The sequence below is a fragment of the Daucus carota genome, chromosome 5 (genome assembly GCF_001625215.2).
Source record: "Daucus carota subsp. sativus chromosome 5, DH1 v3.0, whole genome shotgun sequence".
NCBI classification, from domain to species: domain Eukaryota; kingdom Viridiplantae; phylum Streptophyta; class Magnoliopsida; order Apiales; family Apiaceae; genus Daucus; species Daucus carota.
The window spans coordinates 30797083-30814688 of NC_030385.2; the positions used below are offsets into that span (position 1 = coordinate 30797083).

Consider the following 17606-nt stretch of genomic DNA (forward strand, 5'->3'; position numbering starts at 1 on the left):
CCTAAAAAACAAATTGATATTTTGAAAGTATACACCCTAGGATAACTTCTGATAAAATCCAAACCCTGAAGTCCGACATTCACTGCAACGCATGATTCGTAACAGAATAGTATCTTTATAATTTTTTTTATATTTTTCTTCTTTTGCTATCATGATTAGTACCTTAAATTAGACCATATCACAAAGATTTTACATTTTTCTGCTGTTTGAATAATTAATTTGAAATTAGTTAGTCAGTATTTATATTTTGTTATGGAAATAAAAAAAATTTAATAATCAAATATTAAGTGATGAATAATTTTTTATTAATTTATTAACTGACTAAAAGCTAGTTTCAATTTTTTCAATTTTTAATTTTTAAGTTTACTTAGCTGAACAATTTTTTTTGTTTTTCTCACAAGTCAAAACCGACCGCCAGAGTCGTATATCGGTCGGAAATGACAGAACGAAATGGTCGGTTTTCTGCACTTAAGAATCTGGTCGGAAATGAGTTAAATTTGGTCGGTTTTCTGTGTTAAAATTATGAGTTTGGTCGGAAATGTGTTGCATGTGGTCGGTTTTCTGTGTTAAAATTATGAGTTTGGTCGGAAATATATTGAATCTGGTCGGTTTTCTGGATGTACAATGTTTTTACTTTTTTTTAAATAGTTTACTTAGCCGAATAAAATTTATTGTTTTTCTAAGAAGTCAAAACCGACCGTCCGAGTTTTAATTCGGTCGGAAACGAAGAAGGCCATTTCCGACTGCCAAAATCGGTCGGAAATAAGCTGGGCTCCACCTCGTCCCCACTCAGCCAATCACAAGGCGACAACAAGTTAAAAGCTGACCAATTATTTTAAACCAGTCAAGGTGGTCGGAAATGACCACAGGCGGTCGGAAATGTGTCGGTCAGTTTTACCGACGTGGCGTCCATGTCAGCTGAAGAACGTTGGTGAGCGGGACCCACGCCCATTATAACCGACCGATTTGGTGCGGTCGGTAATGGCGGTCGTAAATGACGCCATTTTTTACGACCGATCGCGTTTGGTGGGTAAGTCGGTCGGAAATGACAGTTTTTTTTCCGACCACTTTGGTCGGTCGGAAATTTTGGTCGGAAATGCCCGCTTTTCTAGTAGTGCCACGTGATCCTCTATCTCTTTTTTGCTATACTTTTTATACATCATTTTTTATATTCTCAGTCATGTTGTTTGTTGCATAAAATATTAGCTCTATGATGTACATTTTATATTTTATCAAAAAAATTTGTATTAGTTGCTTCTCTAAAAAATGTATTGGTGAATTTCTTTCTATACCAATAAATTTGCTTTACAAAAAAATTCATTATATAGAATTTAGTTTTAGTAGATTAAATATTATATAAGAAAACATTTCAATATTTTGATATAATTTTAGTCATAAATAAAGTATATTTTTGCTTTCTAATTTAATCATATTAAAAATATGTTTTCAAAAAATTAATTAATTATTTAATATAGAAAATATAATAGTATAAATTACTTTTTAATATTATATTTATGTCATATAAAAGAATTTGGTTGATTATGTACTATATAAAAAATATTTTAATAATTCTAAGAATCTTATTTAGATTTGAAAAAGTTTAACAGTAAAAGACTATCCGAGAAAAAATTAAAGAGAAACTATATATCACGTGCTCAAGGTAAAAAACTGACCAATGGATATACAAAACTGATCAATAAAAAAGATGGGATATAGAAGGAGACACATAGAGGAGACAGACAGAAGATCCGGACTCGTAAAAAATGGAGCGGTGAAAAAATGGTAAAAAGTCCATGCACAAATAAATGTGCATAAAACGGATAGATGGTCGATGACACGATAAATAAATGTGTGAGAGTTTGTGCTATGTATGTATAGCATATGAGTGGGCAGAAAAACAAACAAATTTAAGACGACATGCAACCGCTTTTGCCCCTCATAATTTTATTATCACAATTGTATCATACATACATATATTGTTGTATCAATACATCATCTTTTATATTCATATTATCATCTATGGACTATTTTTTTCTTTTATCTTCCCCATAAATTTTCTCTCTATAATCTCTCTCCCTCTCTCGAAAGTGAGAATTAGAGAGAATCATCAGAGTCTCCCTCTTTGTTGCTTCAGGTCCCTCAATAGGCGAAAGCTCAGTTTTTATTCATGGAATCTTAATTAACAAAATATACTATATGCTTTTTTATTACATATATTTATTTATTTTCTGATTCCTTTCTTGCCCATCTTTTTCGTGTTTCATGTATGTTTATTCCCAGATTTATTATGTGAATATCTTTGCATTTTAGTGGGTGTATAACCGTGATTTCTTTTTGGTAATGCAGTGAAAGACTAGCAGAGTAGCTAATTGATTAGTATTTGTGTCGATGGATTCTGCTTCTATTGAGGGTTAGTGTTTGACCCTTTTAATTTCATTCTATTTCCGGCTTGTTATTATCTTGATATGTGTATGCTCATTACAAGGTTTTGATGGTAGCTTCAAGATGGTATTTTTATTTGATTTCAGTGTTCTGTGACTGATTCTTGATGATGGGTTGCAGCTTTGTGATAGATCTGTTGACTTTTTAGATGTTAACTTAAAATTATGAGATTTGGATCATGTGTATTTATATGGGTCATGTTATGACACAGATGATCTTGGCCTGCAAATACTAATTAGCTTCGAGCCCGTTACCTGTGTTTCTTTTATTGTTTTGACAATGTCTTGCTTCTGGGAGTGTATGTCTAATGTGTTTGTGTTGATAGATTTTGAGCTGCTACCTTCCTTTTGTTTTGTTTGATTTATATCTTAGTTATCAATGGGGTTCAATTGGTGTCATGAACTAATCTGTTGATTGACTTGATGGGAACGATCAGCTGTCGTTACTATATGATCTAATAGGATGCTAGTTGAGTGTATGATTAAGCATGTATTATTGATGATTAAGGTTGCGTTTCTGTGTTTCTACTCTTATGTTATTATAGAATAGTCTTGTTGACTTTTAAAGCAGCTCTCACCTAATGCAGTGATTAATTGGTAACCCCTTGGGCCTTGGTAAGAAATGAGCCAGTATTAGGGGAGATATATTTTGATATACGACAGCTGGCCTACTTTTATGAACTGATCTTCATTAAGTTGGCTCTGTCTGATAATGTTGGATGTCCTCAGCATTTCAAGTCTATCATTCATCTGTCCCCTCCAGTGGTTGCTTGTACACATTAAGTTTGCAATCTCCGCAGTTAAATGTATAAACTTCACAAGCAAAATCAATCGTTGAACTGGTTTGTGAAACTGTTGTTGTTTTGAAAATGAAGTGATCCTGCACTCTGAGATGACTATGTTTTATGAAATGAATGATACTGGTTTGGTCAATAACAGAATGAGGTAGCAAAGTTTGTCTGATGAAGCATTAAGTAGAACAAAAACTCTACTAAGTTCATCGTAGTTGAATTGTGATGCAGTTACTACTATGTTTTCTACTTTTCTTGAATTAAGATTCTCCTAGACCATGTTTGTTATATGGGATTCTAGTTATAATTCTCTACTTTCCTATTGCGTGTTATCCTTAAGTTAACTATGGTCTAAATTTCAATTGACTTTTTAATTTTTTTACATAGGATAGTAATATGTAGTGAGAGGGTGTGATAAAAAAATCAGCTTATGGAACTAGAAACGGTTCAAAACTTGTTCATGGAAGTATTATAGGTTTTATGTGATACAGTGAGTAAAATCATAAACAATAAAGGGGTTGGAGTCCTTGTAACCATAAGAAGGGTACAGATGCTTATGCGTAGTAAATAAACAGATTTGACAGACATGATAATATGGAGATTGCTGTAGATGGATATGGCGTGTAGATATATGGTGTATTGTATGATAAAACCTTTCAATTAAATTAAAATATTACTTTTTCTGGTATCGTGTTTTTTGGGAATATGAAGAGAGAATAGAGGATAGGCTCAGTACATTCAAAAATAGAAATGGGAATCATCATAATCACAAGCAATTTAAGTAATCGAAAGATTCATGTTTGGTTTGGGAAGGGATCTTGTATGTTTATAAATGAAGCAAATGAATTTAATGAATAACTTTATCTAAACCACAAGAATTCGTGTTAAGTTATATATAATTGTAAAAGTGAATATAGATATGAATGCTTCTCTGTATGCTAAGTAACATAAATACTTTCCTTCTGTGTAATTAGTTATTTAACATTAATCTCGACGAGTATCTTGTGTTTGGTGTGAGGATTCATATCCGATTGTCGGGGTATCAGGACATGGGATTTGTTCGTAACACAAGTATCCCTGCTTCCTAATTGCAAACAAATATGGATTTGAATATTATAGTCGGATGAAAGAATTCAGTTATATAAATAGCAACATATAAAGAGATATATAGGCGCCACTTCAATTATCCTTAAAAAAATGAAAATGCCTGTACAATATTCTGTTTGTATACCTTTTTGTTATTGTTTCTTGATCTAGGTAAATGCTAAGAGAGTTATTGTCTCTAACATGCCAGACTTGTTCATTGATGCATAATGAAATTATGTAACTTAAGTCCCGTTGATTCCAGAATTTGTGCATGATCCATCCAAATGCAGTAACTTGAGCATAGAAGAAAAGAGGGAACTAGTGTATGAACTGTCAAATCGGACAAATGGTGCCTCAGAGTTGCTAAGCTCATGGAGTCGTCAGGAAATTTTGGAGATCCTTTCTGCAGAGATTGGCAAGGAAAGGAAATATAGCAGTCTGACAAAATTAAAAATTATTGAAAACCTTCTGAAAGTTGTCTCTGAAAAGAAATCCCATGATATTGCTTCTCTGAATCACATTGAGCCGGAGCCTTCAGCTTCAAGTGGTCAACGAAGTGCCAAAAGGCAGAGGAAGACTGACCACCCAAATAAAATACCAGTCACAACAAGCAATTTGTCCATAATTTCTGTTAATGAAGATCTAGTTGAAACTGTATTTTGCAAGAATTCAGCTTGCCGGGCTAAAATTAGTTGTGAAGATGCATTTTGCAGAAGGTGTTCATGCTGTATCTGTCATCAGTATGATGACAACAAGGATCCAAGCTTGTGGCTAACATGTAACTCTGAGCATCCCTTTCAAGATACATCGTGCGGAATGTCATGCCATCTCGAATGTGCTTTGAAGCATGAAAAATCTGGCATTTCTAAGGATGAGCAAGAAACAGGACTTAATGGAAGTTTTTATTGTTTATCTTGCGGGAAAGTGAATGATTTGCTCGGGTAAGTTTCAATTTCTCTTTTCGATGTATACTTTTTCCTTTGCAGATAGTGTTTCTAATTAAATATCTGGTATCCTAGCCAGTGATGATTTTCAAACAATTAAAAATCAAGAAGACACGTGTTCAGCTTTAATATATTTCCAATTACCTGTTATCTATCTTGAATACTTTTGCAAATTTTTTTGGCTAAATGATATTTTGTGTGTGCACACGCAATTTGGTATATAATAGTTTATTCTTCTGCCTGATGGATTTGCATATTATTTGTAAAAGAAAATGATATTAATGTGTGCAAACATCTTGACAGTTTGCTTTCGCTGTAAAAAGTTATCTAATAGATAGTGCGCATTGTTGGATATAGAATTTATCGTGTAGAAAAAGAACTATATAAAAGAAAAAAGGTGCTCATCTATAGTCATAATTATGTGCTTAGTTTCTACTATGAGAATTTTGTAATTCAGTGAGCTGGCTGACACTACATACTGATAATTTGCAGATGTTTGAGAAAACAAATGATAACAGCGAGAGACACTAGGCGGGTTGATATTCTATGTTACCGCATTTTACTAAGCCACAAGCTTCTTACTGGTACCAAGCATTATCAGAAGCTTTATGAGATTGTGGATGAAGCAATGAAAAAACTAGAAACAGATGTAGGTCCTTTTACTGGTGTACCTGCGAAAATGGCTAGAGGTATTGTCAATAGACTTTCTTCGGGTCCAGAGATTCAAAGACTCTGCTCCTCGGTTGTCGAGTTGTTGGACTTGATTCCTTCTGACAAAGGCTTAAGAATGTCATCCAATCTGGCAGTTCAAGGTAGTTTTTTGTCCCCAATTACACCCCAAAAAAAATTGAATGTTACGTACTATAAAACTTTGATATATCTGCAGTATAAAATATATTTGCTTTGATAGTTATTCTGTGCTCTGGCTATGTGGATTTTTTTGTTATGCATCTACTTTTCTAGATCATGCTGTCTGCCCTAGACAATTTATCAGAGTATATCTCTTTGTCTGTCAATGGTAATTAAATGTTCATACAACCCCACCTGGTGACTTAGGTATCAGATTTGAAGATGTTGGTACCTCTTCAGTCACTGTAATTATTAACTATAAAGATCCACCTCTGGGGAAGATGTCTGGTTATACTCTGTGGCATCGGAAAGTTGATGAAGGGGACTATCAAGCAGAACCAACCTGTACATTGTTTGAACCAAATGCAAGGTTTTTATTATCAGGTCTATCTCCTGCCACGACTTATTTCTTCAAGGTTGTTTACTTCGATGACAACAAGAAGTTGAGAACATACGAAGCTCAAATGCAAACATGTGCTGCTGGGGTCCCAAATCCAAAGGGGTTAGAAATTGAAAGAAGTATTAGCCCAACAACAAACTGCAGCAGCCTTTCTAATCCTTCATCAGTGGAAGATGAAAGTAATCATCAAGTTAAATCCTGCACGAATGGGAATGTTCCCTATTCCAAGACTGCTGGCAATAACGTTAATTCAAATGCATCAGATAATGGGGGGCTGGACCACAATACGTCTGACCAAAGAGGTCCCGAGGGAGTACCAGTGTCTTTGCTGAATGAGGAACAAGTGCCGGGGAAAATTAATTCAAGGCCAAGTTTTGTGAATCTCGAGGACAAGCACTCATCAGAAGGGCCAAACACTGAGGTGACAAGCCCTCGAAACGGGGTAAACACCCGCATCCAAAGTGCCATGGAGTTTGCACCATCATTGCATAGTTCAGAGAATGGATTACCTAATACTCCATGCAAAATGGAAAAATTTAAGGAGGGGATAGCAAGAAGCATCAGACCCGTACCTAGCAAGGATCTTGCTAATGGGTCTGGGAAGGAAGACAACCAACAGAATGGCAACTCTATCATGAAATTGAGTACAGAAAGAAAAAATGACAAATGTAAGGAAACTGATGACAAAGAGTTTGGGTATTATGTAAAGGTGATCAGATGGTTGGAGTGTGACGGGCACATTGAAAAAAGCTTCAGGCAGAAGTTCTTAACATGGTATAGCCTGCGAGCTACACCAGAGCAGGTGAAGGTGGTAAAGGTGTTTGTAGATACCCTTATCGATGATCCTTCATCTCTTGCAGGGCAGCTCGTGGACTCCTTCACTGATGTTATTTCCAGCAAGCGTCCTTCAGCAGCTCCAGTCGGTTTATGTCTCAGGCTTTTTCATTAGCAGACGTAGAAGAGATTCTTTGGTATTTAATTTAATCCATTTAAATTTCAAATTATCAACATTCAAATTAATAGTTCTAGCATCTTTATGACTGTATGATAAACATATAACCGAGCACTTAAACATATATTACAAGACATTTCTGTATACATGAAATTATTGCTGTTATGGGGCTGGTTATATTTTGCCTAGAGTTGTATTATGTTAGAATCGGAATTATCATCGCTTTGATTCCGTGTAAATAATTCAATGTTTTTAGAAAATATATTCAGACTAATTTTAAAACATATTGAATAACATAAATAACTTGAGAATGCAAATACAAACACATTAACTTCCCTCACAGTACTAACCCTTTGTTCTTGAAATGGAGATATTTTGGGCATTATTCGTTTCTGCAGTTGGGTGTTGCAGTCGACAGCGAAAAAGAAAAGTGTAAAATTAATTAAAACTAAGATGAGTGATGGTTGAGAGTAAATATAGGCAACACTTGCCTAAAAAATTGAATGCAAACACAAGTAATTTGGTTAGCAATCAACCTCTGTCACACTGTTCTTCTTTACATCTTTTCACATACGTTTTCTCAGCTTTTGAGTCACCATCATTCAACCCGTATCATCTTGCACAATTAACTCCTCTCCACCCGCGACATCAAACTCGCTGGAGTGGGGACCCTCTTTCTCTATACTTGAACTTTTCTACTCCACATACAATTTATCAGGACATCAACTGTATTCACTGCTTTTCGACTTTTATTCGACAAATTTTGAATTTTTGATTTAATGATATCTCTCTCGTTCTCTCTCCGAGAGATTGTAAGTTGTGTATAATAAAGAAATGATTAGTATAAATTATTTTATGGAATTGTATAAATTGATAGCAACTCCTGAACAGAATGGCCTACAAGAGACAAGAAGCATGAATTAGAGCATTCCTTTGTTTAATTTGTGCGTTATTTTGGTGGTGTGACATGAGATGAACTGAATACATGTTTTGCCACAAAAGCTTGATACACGAGGGAGGTCGAGCAGAAATCTAATAAAACATGCTCCGATTGTTCCAGAATAGAATTTCATAAAGTAAGCTTAGCACAACGATAAGTTTACTTTAGCACAATGATAAGATTACTTTACATAATCATTGTTCAAAACTTTGGAAGTCTGAGATGGTTGGTGATTGCTTTTACATAACCATCTTTTTAGTATTCAAAAGGTCACGTTCGTCAGTGGATTACATAACCATCTTTTTAGTATTCAAAAGGTCACGTTGGTCAGTGGAGAACAGTTTTTAGAACAGTTTTTGTCGTGAGAACACTATTGTTCTGCGATGTAAAACAATACAACATTCAAAAATCGAAAGAATTGAAAATTTTTCAAAACAATTGTCCTGCATTTTCTAAGAAATGCAGAACAATTGATCTCACTGTTCTCACACATGAATCAATGCATTCAAAAGTAATATAAAATCATCAAATTTAAAATCTGGCGAAAAAAAATATAATTTTAGATAAAGTTTAACCACCACTTCAAAATTCACTCCAAATTTCGTAATCCTATTCCGAAGTCCTTACTCTTCGATCTCAATTTTTTTCTCAAATACAAGACAAACAATTCCGATGAATCCTGATCTTGTTTATAAAAATCCACCTAAAAGCACTCTGGTTTATATCTTTGGTAGATTGTACTCTGAAGTAGAATGGATTTCGCATGTTAAAGACTCGACTGTGTGTTGTAAGACTGAACAAACTCACTGTGCAAAATTCGCTACGGCTCTATTCTGGAGAAACATACCACCCTAGTTATTTTCTTTATTCTGTTTCAACTTTGACTCCAAATGAAAAGGTACATACCTGTCAAACCAAGGACGGAGAGAATAAAGTGGCTCTGCCCTTTAAACAGGTCAAGTATAAGTGTATAACAAACACTGAACCCATTTCTTCTTGTTTTCTACCCCAACTGATCCAACAAAACTACTCAACTTCATATTATCTGCTTGATTTTTCTCTATTGTTGTTATCTTGATTAGTAGGCTCTTTCCAACATGAGCATTTACCACCTAAAGCCCAGATCATATGGAGTTTCCTTATGATTTATGTTATCCCGACTCTTTCTTTTGTCTCGAGTATTCATGTCGGACACTCGACACTTGGACATGGGTATGGATACTCAAACACTTATTTTAGATAAAAACATGTAAAATTTTCAAAATATTACTAACTCTGACACTAAATAATGTAAGGATCCACACATGAAAAAATGTAAGCAGATTTTACCTATAATCTAACAGAGTAGCTCGTAACCACTAATAAAATTAAAATATTAACCCGACGCAAACCGTACACGTATATTTCGAAAACTATACATGTATTGCCATTTCAACAAATATTAAATAGGAGTACTAATTATTTTACAACCTCTATATAGACATTTCAGACCTACCAGAGAGAGAAGTTTTATAGTGAAACCCGGGTGATATATTTGTGTACTTCTTCAAGTCCTCTGCATTTAGTTGCCAAATATAATTATGAGATACATTCGCACGGGAAGCTTCAAGAGGCTTTTCTCTATCAAGCATCAAAGCTTCGATGAGAATGAAGAAGAAGGAATGCCAAAAGTAAGTATATGCAATGATCAGGAAGAAAACAATGGAAGTTTCTGCAGTACTGGTAGTCCGAAATCTAGAAGATATAGCCGAACAGCAAGCTTCAAGAAACTCTTCTCTATCAAGCCTAAAAGCTTCGATTTTTCCAATGATCATGAGGAATACAATGATGGAAACTTCCAAAGAAGAACTTGGAAAAACTTTTCTTTTGAAGAAGTCTTTCGTGCAACCAATGGCTTCACCTTAGGTTTTTCGCCTTCCTCTCTGTATTTATTCAGCTATTGTTCTTGTTTATTTATGTTGAAACATATTTGTTTTTGGAAATGTGATTACAGAGAATCTAGTTGGAAAAGGAGGGTATGCAGAGGTTTACAGAGGAGTATTAGATGATGGGCAAGAAATAGCTGTAAAGAGGCTATCAAAAATATCAAATGATGAGAGAAAAGAGAAGGAGTTCTTGACAGAGATTGGAACACTTGGCCATGTTAATCATCCAAATGTATTATCACTTTTAGGTTGTTGTATCGATAATGGACTATATCTGGTTTTCCAGTTTTCGTCGAGAGGTTCTGTTGCCTCCCTTCTTCATGGTATGTGGTCTTCTTTAATTTTCTTTACTCGCAGGAGCTCTTTTTCTCTAAGGTATATGGTAAGATCCTGATTTTGTATTCTAATATTCATAGATGAGAATTTACCGATAATGGACTGGAGATCAAGGTATAAGATCGGAGTCGAAACTGCCCTAGGCCTTCATTACTTGCACAAAGTATGTCCCAGAAGAATAATTCATAGAGACATCAAGACTTCCAATGTTTTGGTTACTGCAGACTTCAAACCACAGGTACCTTGTTTACTCTGAGTAATAAAAATTTAAGTCTTGATAATCATGACTGGCCCAGCAGTCGCAAAACTGCACCGAGTGCCAGATGAGGTCTAAAGTTTGATTTTCAGCCTCCTCCCAAATTCCCCCTCCCGGAGTTCTTATAATATAATGCATTTGAATGTTACAAAAAAAACGAAACAAGTCTAGTTTGTTTTCATAAGGTCTTCTTAACATGAGACTATTATTTGATATTTGAAAATGATGATTTTTGTACTTGATATATCACAGATATCTGATTTTGGATTGGCAAAATGGCTTCCATCACAATGGACTCACCATTCTATAGTTCCTATTGAAGGGACCTTCGGGTATGTGTTTCTCTACTCTGTAATAAGCAAGACATCAGTTGACCTTGTCCAAATGGTATACCATTAACATTGCTAATCGTGTATTATTCAGGCATTTAGCACCAGAGTACTTCATGCACGGGGTTGTAGATGAGAAGACTGATGTATTTGCTTTCGGTGTCTTTCTACTTGAGATTATCTCAGGCAAGAAACCGGTGGATGGCTCTCATCAAAGTTTACATGGCTGGGTAATGGTTTTACTTGGAAACAACATCACTAGTGTCCTTGCATCCCTACTTGTTTAAAAGTTCTTAAAGTATGGGGAATGGCTGGCTTTTCAAAAGTTGCAATATTCACGAAAACAGTCTTTCTACTCCTAAAAAAAACAGTATCAGCATAATCTCACTTTCATCAGCCATACTTCCATAGGATATACAGATATACCAAGTAATTTTGGTTTATTATTAGTTAGCTTTACTAGAACACCTTCTAAAGGCCTCTCTTTAAATTCGAATTCTCATAATTGAAGTAGGAGCCACAGGTTAGGCACCATGTGATTTCCATTTCCAATGTTTAGCCCGCTAAGTGAGAAGTATCAAATGATTGAATAATCAGGGAAATCTAAACCCCACACAAGAAATTGTCATTTCTTGTATGTATGATAGCTGCCTGGTGCAAGCTTTTAAATATGCTATTTATCTAATGTCACTTGTAATATTATAGGCGAAACCTATCCTGAGCCAAGGGGATAACCAAATGTTGGTGGATCCAAGACTCGAAGGGGAGTATAATATCAACCAGCTCAACAGGCTAGCCTTCGCGGCATCTCTATGCATACGCAAATCTTCCACTTGGCGCCCTACCATGAGTGAGGTACCAGTATAGAATATTGCTAACCTGAGTATATTATCTTAAGATGCCTGACAAGGACTACGATTACCGACGAAATTCACTCATTATTGATCTCACTAATTGTGATCTACACTAGTTGTATTAGTGAAGCAATATCATTGACATATTCTAATTGTTTGTCGGTAGAGAATTCACCTATCATTTTCACCCAGGAGAACAGAAACTAGGATATGTTTATTTTGTTCTTTGGTCAAGCCATACTGATTATCTAACTATCTTCGCTTAGCCACCTATGTTACATTCTACGTACCAAATATATACAGAATTTTATATTAGGTTTAATTAATACTAGTTGATAGCCCGTGCCAAGCACGGGTTTAAATAAAATTTTAAAATTTGTTATTTATTGGAATAATAATGTTTTTTTTAATTACATTATCATATTTTTATTATACCTATTTAGATTTTGTTATTTAATATAAAACTTTCTATATATTAAAATTTGATCCTACTTTAAATTTATTTCATAACAATATGGGTCCCTGTTCAATGGAGTCCATAAAATAAGAGTATTGGAGTCCATAATTATTTAAAAATAATCTACTCGTTTCAATTTTAATTTTTTTAGTCTACAAAATTTGTAAACATCTGGCAATTTGCAGGTTATGTTCTATAATATAATCGTTGCAATTAAAAGATAAAACAATTATTTTATAAATCACTAAACACTACATATGCTCTAAAATATAACTCATAAGTTGAATAATGATTGTTAATGTTGAAAGATGTTAATGATTAATTGATAATTATATATTTAAAACTATTTAAAGATGGTAGATATATATATAAAATTTGAATAATGAAAGATATTATTTATGATTAAACTAAAAGAGTTTGACTGGTACTTACTGCGGCTTAAATGCAGACTTTATGGAACTTAACTCTAACAGTATGTTTTATTTTAGTAAAATTGTTATGTTGTTTGATAATTTTTAAATTGTGAAAATAATATTCAAGATCAACATATATAAGTTCGTTTAGAGCCTCTTTAATTTTGAACAAAAATTCAAAATTTTAAGTCGCAATTATTTTATTCATTTAATAGACAAACATTATATATAATCCTTGTTGGAGTTTTTGTAGATCTAACAGTCGTTGTAGTTGTTTGATAAACTAATATTGTAGTTTGACAAAATTAATTAACTTTCCAAAAGTAATTTGATATTAAATATTTTGACATATGTCTAGAGTTTTGGTTCTTTTATTATATGTTATAACATGGATAATGACTTCATTTTCTTTGAGTTTCTATTTGTCAAGTCAGTGTTACCACCGCCTTATTCGTCTTTAAGATTATGAATGGTACTTACCGCGTCTTAAATGCGTATTTTATGGAATTTAACTCTAACAGTATGTTTTATTTTAGTAAAATTATTACGTTGTTTGATGATTTTTAAATTGTGAAAATAATTCAAGATCAACACATATAAGTTCGTTTATAGTGTTTTTAATCTTGAACAAAAATTCAAAATTTTAAGTCATAATTATTTTATTCATTTAATAGGCAAACATTATATATAATTCTAGTTGGAGTTTTTGTAGATCTAATAGTTGTTGTAGTTGTTTGATAAACTGATATTGTAGTTTGACAAAATTAATTAACTTTCCAAAAGTAATTTGATATCAAATATTTGACGTATGTCTAGAGTTTTGGTTCTTTTATTATATGTTATAATATGGATAATGACTTCATTTTCTTCGAGTTTCTATTTGTCAAGTCAGTGTTACCACCGCCTTATTCGTCTTTATCGCAATCTTCTGAAAAACACTGAAGGATAATAATTATTATTATTAAAAAAAATATGACCAAGTTTTTTGGTACTGTGGTATCAATATTGAATATTGTTTATTTTAATTCTGAAATATGATAGAAATTTTATAGATTTGTTTCGTAAATTAAATTGTATAAGTTTTAAAAATTAAAACAAATATTTGACGTATGTCTAGAGTTTCGGTTCTTTTATTATATGTTACAATATGGACAATGACTTCATTTTTTTGAGTTTCCATTTGTCAAGTCAGTGTTACCACCGCCTTATTCGTCTTTATCGTAATTTTCTGAAAAACACTAAATGATAATAATTATTATTATTAAAAAATATTTGATCAAGTTTTTTGGTACTTTGGTATCAATATTGAATCTTGTTTATTTTAATTCTGAAATATGATAGAAGTTTTATAAATTTATTTCGTAAATTAAATTTTATGAGTTTTAAAAATTAAAACGAATAACTTCGTTGACATTATTATTCTATTGATAGGATATTATATTAATATCAATATGAACTCCTTATTTATTTGAATTTTAAAGCATGATAAAAGATTTATATAGTTGTTTCGTATATTATATTATTTGAGTTTTAAAAAATTAAAACAAATAATTTTGTTGGTAATGTATTTTTATTAGTGAGATAGTTGTTATAATACAAAATCCAGTCAAATATGGAAGTTTTCTGATAATAGTAATAATTGTTAAATAAAAAATAATATGATGATAGCCAAATTTTGATATGAATTTTATAGAACTGTTTCCTAAGTTAAATTGTTAGCCATTTAACTGTGCGGATAGGATAAATGTTATATTACAAAATCCTAAACACCATGGAAGTCTTTTTATAGTAGGATAATAATCTTAACCAATATTGAAATTTCTAATAATAAAATCCGAATCAATAAAATTCTTTTCATAATTGTATAATAATAATTATAAAATCCTAAAAATGTATAATAATAAGTATAAAATCCAAACAATATGAAAATCTTTTCATAATTGTATAATGGTTATTGTTATTAAATAAAAAATTTATACAACATTGTCCTAATCAATATTGAAGTTTTTAATAATAAAATTCTAATCAATATAGAAATCTTTCACTGTACTAATAAATATCGAGGTCTTTAATAATAAAATTTTATTTAATATAGAAGTCTTTTGATAATAATATAATAATGACTATGAAATCCTAATCAATATGAAAGTGACCGAATTTTGGTACTTTGGTACCGATGTTCCACCGAAAAGTGGTTTCGCTTATTAATAAGGGGTATTGATATGCTAGGTTCTGGAGGTATTGCTGATGGAGGGAGAAATTGACAGAGAAAGATGGGAAAATCCAGAAGAAGATGAAGACGAGGATGAGGTTTGGAGTTTTGAGGATCTTGAATGCGAATTTGATGGCGATTTCTAAACTACATGATGACTTAATTCAGCCAGGAACTCGGATATATACTCAGAATTTCAAATTGTTACTTCCTTTTTGAGAGGTTCACATAATTTTGAAGTATAAGAGGGAATATGAGATTCGAACCCAAGACAAAGGAGGAGGGGACGAGTTTTTGCCACTAGACTATCCCGGACTCCGCAAATTGTTACCTTTGTCTGGATGTACATATAAATTAAAATAATCATGTGTATATATAATAATATTGTTCGAAGAGTCATATTTGCCAACTCATTGACACATGTTTGTCAGAGTCTCCAACTCACTCAAAGAAATCCTACAGGATAAGTAGTCTGGCTTTGTTGGCCTGTTGGAAATTGATTGCTTTATAATGTATGTATCAGATTTATAATCTCAAAAAGATGGGTAAAAATTACAAGTATATATATGTACATGAGACAAGAAGCACCTAGCCAGCACCACAAGTCCAAAATTGCTGCATTATTTTGTAGACATATCGTAAATACTTAAGGAGTGTACGGGAATTCACGACATCAATTATTGAAACACCAATGTTTTTTTAAAATAATTGTCACAAGGCTCCTGTCTTAACTTGTGGCTTTGTGAAACAAATATATGTCCTACAAAGAGTGAATGAGACTCCCACTCTGTCTCCTTAAGCTTTTCTTAGTGGCCACATATATCAAAATGTGCCGCTCTGATGGAGAATCATTTTTCACAGGACTTGGGCAAGAAGTGACCTGCCATTCTCTTGAGAATGACTAACAATCATGGCCCTGCTAGAGATTATGGTACAGGTTTATCTGTGAAATTGTCCATCTCAACTGTGTCAGAGTAGGTGTGACTTAATAAGGTGTCGGGTATCGAGTCAGGATAACTCAGTTACGACGATAGCACTCAGCAAATGGTATTAGCTCAAGGTGTATATAGCTCAGATGCGGAAGATCTTGAAACTCAGTGCAAACAGTGCTGACTGATATCTTACAGAGTTGCCTAATAAGACCCAACACCATATGCTTCTAATCCATGCCTACAAATGCCCGATCACAAAACTCTTCTCTGAACTCATTGGTAATCCTAGAATAATACTCGGGTTGAAGTTGAATCCCAATGTCAGCAACTAGAGTACGAGAACACATTAATAATTGTCCGCATGATATCATACGATGTGGACTTCTACTCTACTCAAGTCAATACAGAAATTCACATATATGTGGCATTGGCTTCTTGATCTGGATATAATTGTAGCAAAAACAGTTATCACCACTTGCGAGTATAATCCTAGTAGTTGTAGACTTGTTGTCATGTCATGTGTGGTTAAAAATTACTACAAGTCAATGCAGACTCATCCAAAAATGGCCCATAGGAATACTACAGCTGGTGCAGTAGGAATGGTCGAGTATCATATTCATATGTGTGTGTGAGTGTGTATTATAAAGTGCATGTTAGTTGGAGGTCCCAAGTACATTTGATGCCTGAATAACTCATACCAGTGTATAATTCGAAGTACGACATAATATTTATCTATAAGTATTCATCGACATGGATTCTGTGACCAAATCTATGAGCTGTTGACTTCAAAATTAACTGGCACACATCATCAATCATCAGTAATTAGTTACCCCGAGGCTCGACGCAATATCAGTATAAGATTTACAGAAAAAACTATGTACTGGTGCAGAACTGATACCGATTTGGAAGACTCCCATATTAGCAGCGTACGTCCGTAGAAGTTGGAGGGGTTTTCAGTGTTTGGCCCGTGATCTAAAAGATAACAAACAGTTAATGCTTACCAAAATGTACTATGATATTAGTTTATATCAATATTCATACGAATAGCAGAATGAAATGAAATAAATAAGAGGGGGAGTTGGTGAACAGAACAGGTAAGACCTGAGATTGTTATAACTAGCTAGGTCGGTAGTTATCATGCACCAAACACCACCTTATTTAATTTAACAAGTAGAGTTGAAACTTGAAATTTAAGGTCTGCATCTGGGGACTTATTTTATTTATGTTTTAATGACCTATTTGGTGATAATTGGATACACAGGTGTTAAGGTTACTGGCGAAGCCGCATTTTATATAGTCTACCGCCATTTAAACGTGGCAGTTTGGGAGAGATCTAGCGTCTAGCAGGTAGCATAATTGAGGAGCTAACAACTTTATAATGTACCATAAGTCTATAAGTGAATTAAATAAACCTCTTTTTAATACAAAAATATTATGAAATCATTAAGATTTAAGCCTATTAAGTTTAAGTTTCGCCCAACTATTTAAC

The 17606-nt window shown here is 33.3% G+C and overlaps 2 protein-coding genes across 3 annotated transcripts; both read left to right on the forward strand.

Annotated features, from left to right (window-relative positions):
• The first annotated feature begins 1904 nt into the window (after positions 1 to 1904).
• Positions 1905 to 7653, forward strand: LOC108223451 (VIN3-like protein 2). 2 transcript variants are annotated; one of them, XM_017397724.2, is made up of 5 exons: positions 1905 to 2134; positions 2347 to 2410; positions 4581 to 5259; positions 5755 to 6074; positions 6319 to 7653. In XM_017397724.2, exons 2-5 carry the CDS (start codon positions 2389 to 2391, stop codon positions 7458 to 7460), a joined length of 2163 nt encoding a protein of 720 aa, XP_017253213.1. In that variant the 5' UTR covers positions 1905 to 2134; positions 2347 to 2388; the 3' UTR covers positions 7461 to 7653. The 2 variants fall into 2 exon arrangements, with proteins under 2 accessions (XP_017253213.1, XP_063949453.1); XM_064093383.1 differs by having other exon boundaries at positions 1966 to 2264.
• Positions 7654 to 9879: 2226 nt separating this feature from the next.
• Positions 9880 to 15746, forward strand: LOC108223167 (probable receptor-like serine/threonine-protein kinase At5g57670). Its single transcript, XM_017397284.2, has 7 exons — positions 9880 to 10308; positions 10397 to 10651; positions 10745 to 10902; positions 11173 to 11252; positions 11344 to 11479; positions 11955 to 12104; positions 15203 to 15746. The coding sequence occupies exons 1-7, from the start codon at positions 9984 to 9986 to the stop codon at positions 15329 to 15331; spliced, it is 1233 nt and encodes a 410-aa protein (XP_017252773.1). The 5' UTR covers positions 9880 to 9983; the 3' UTR covers positions 15332 to 15746.
• Positions 15747 to 17606: the final 1860 nt, after the last annotated feature.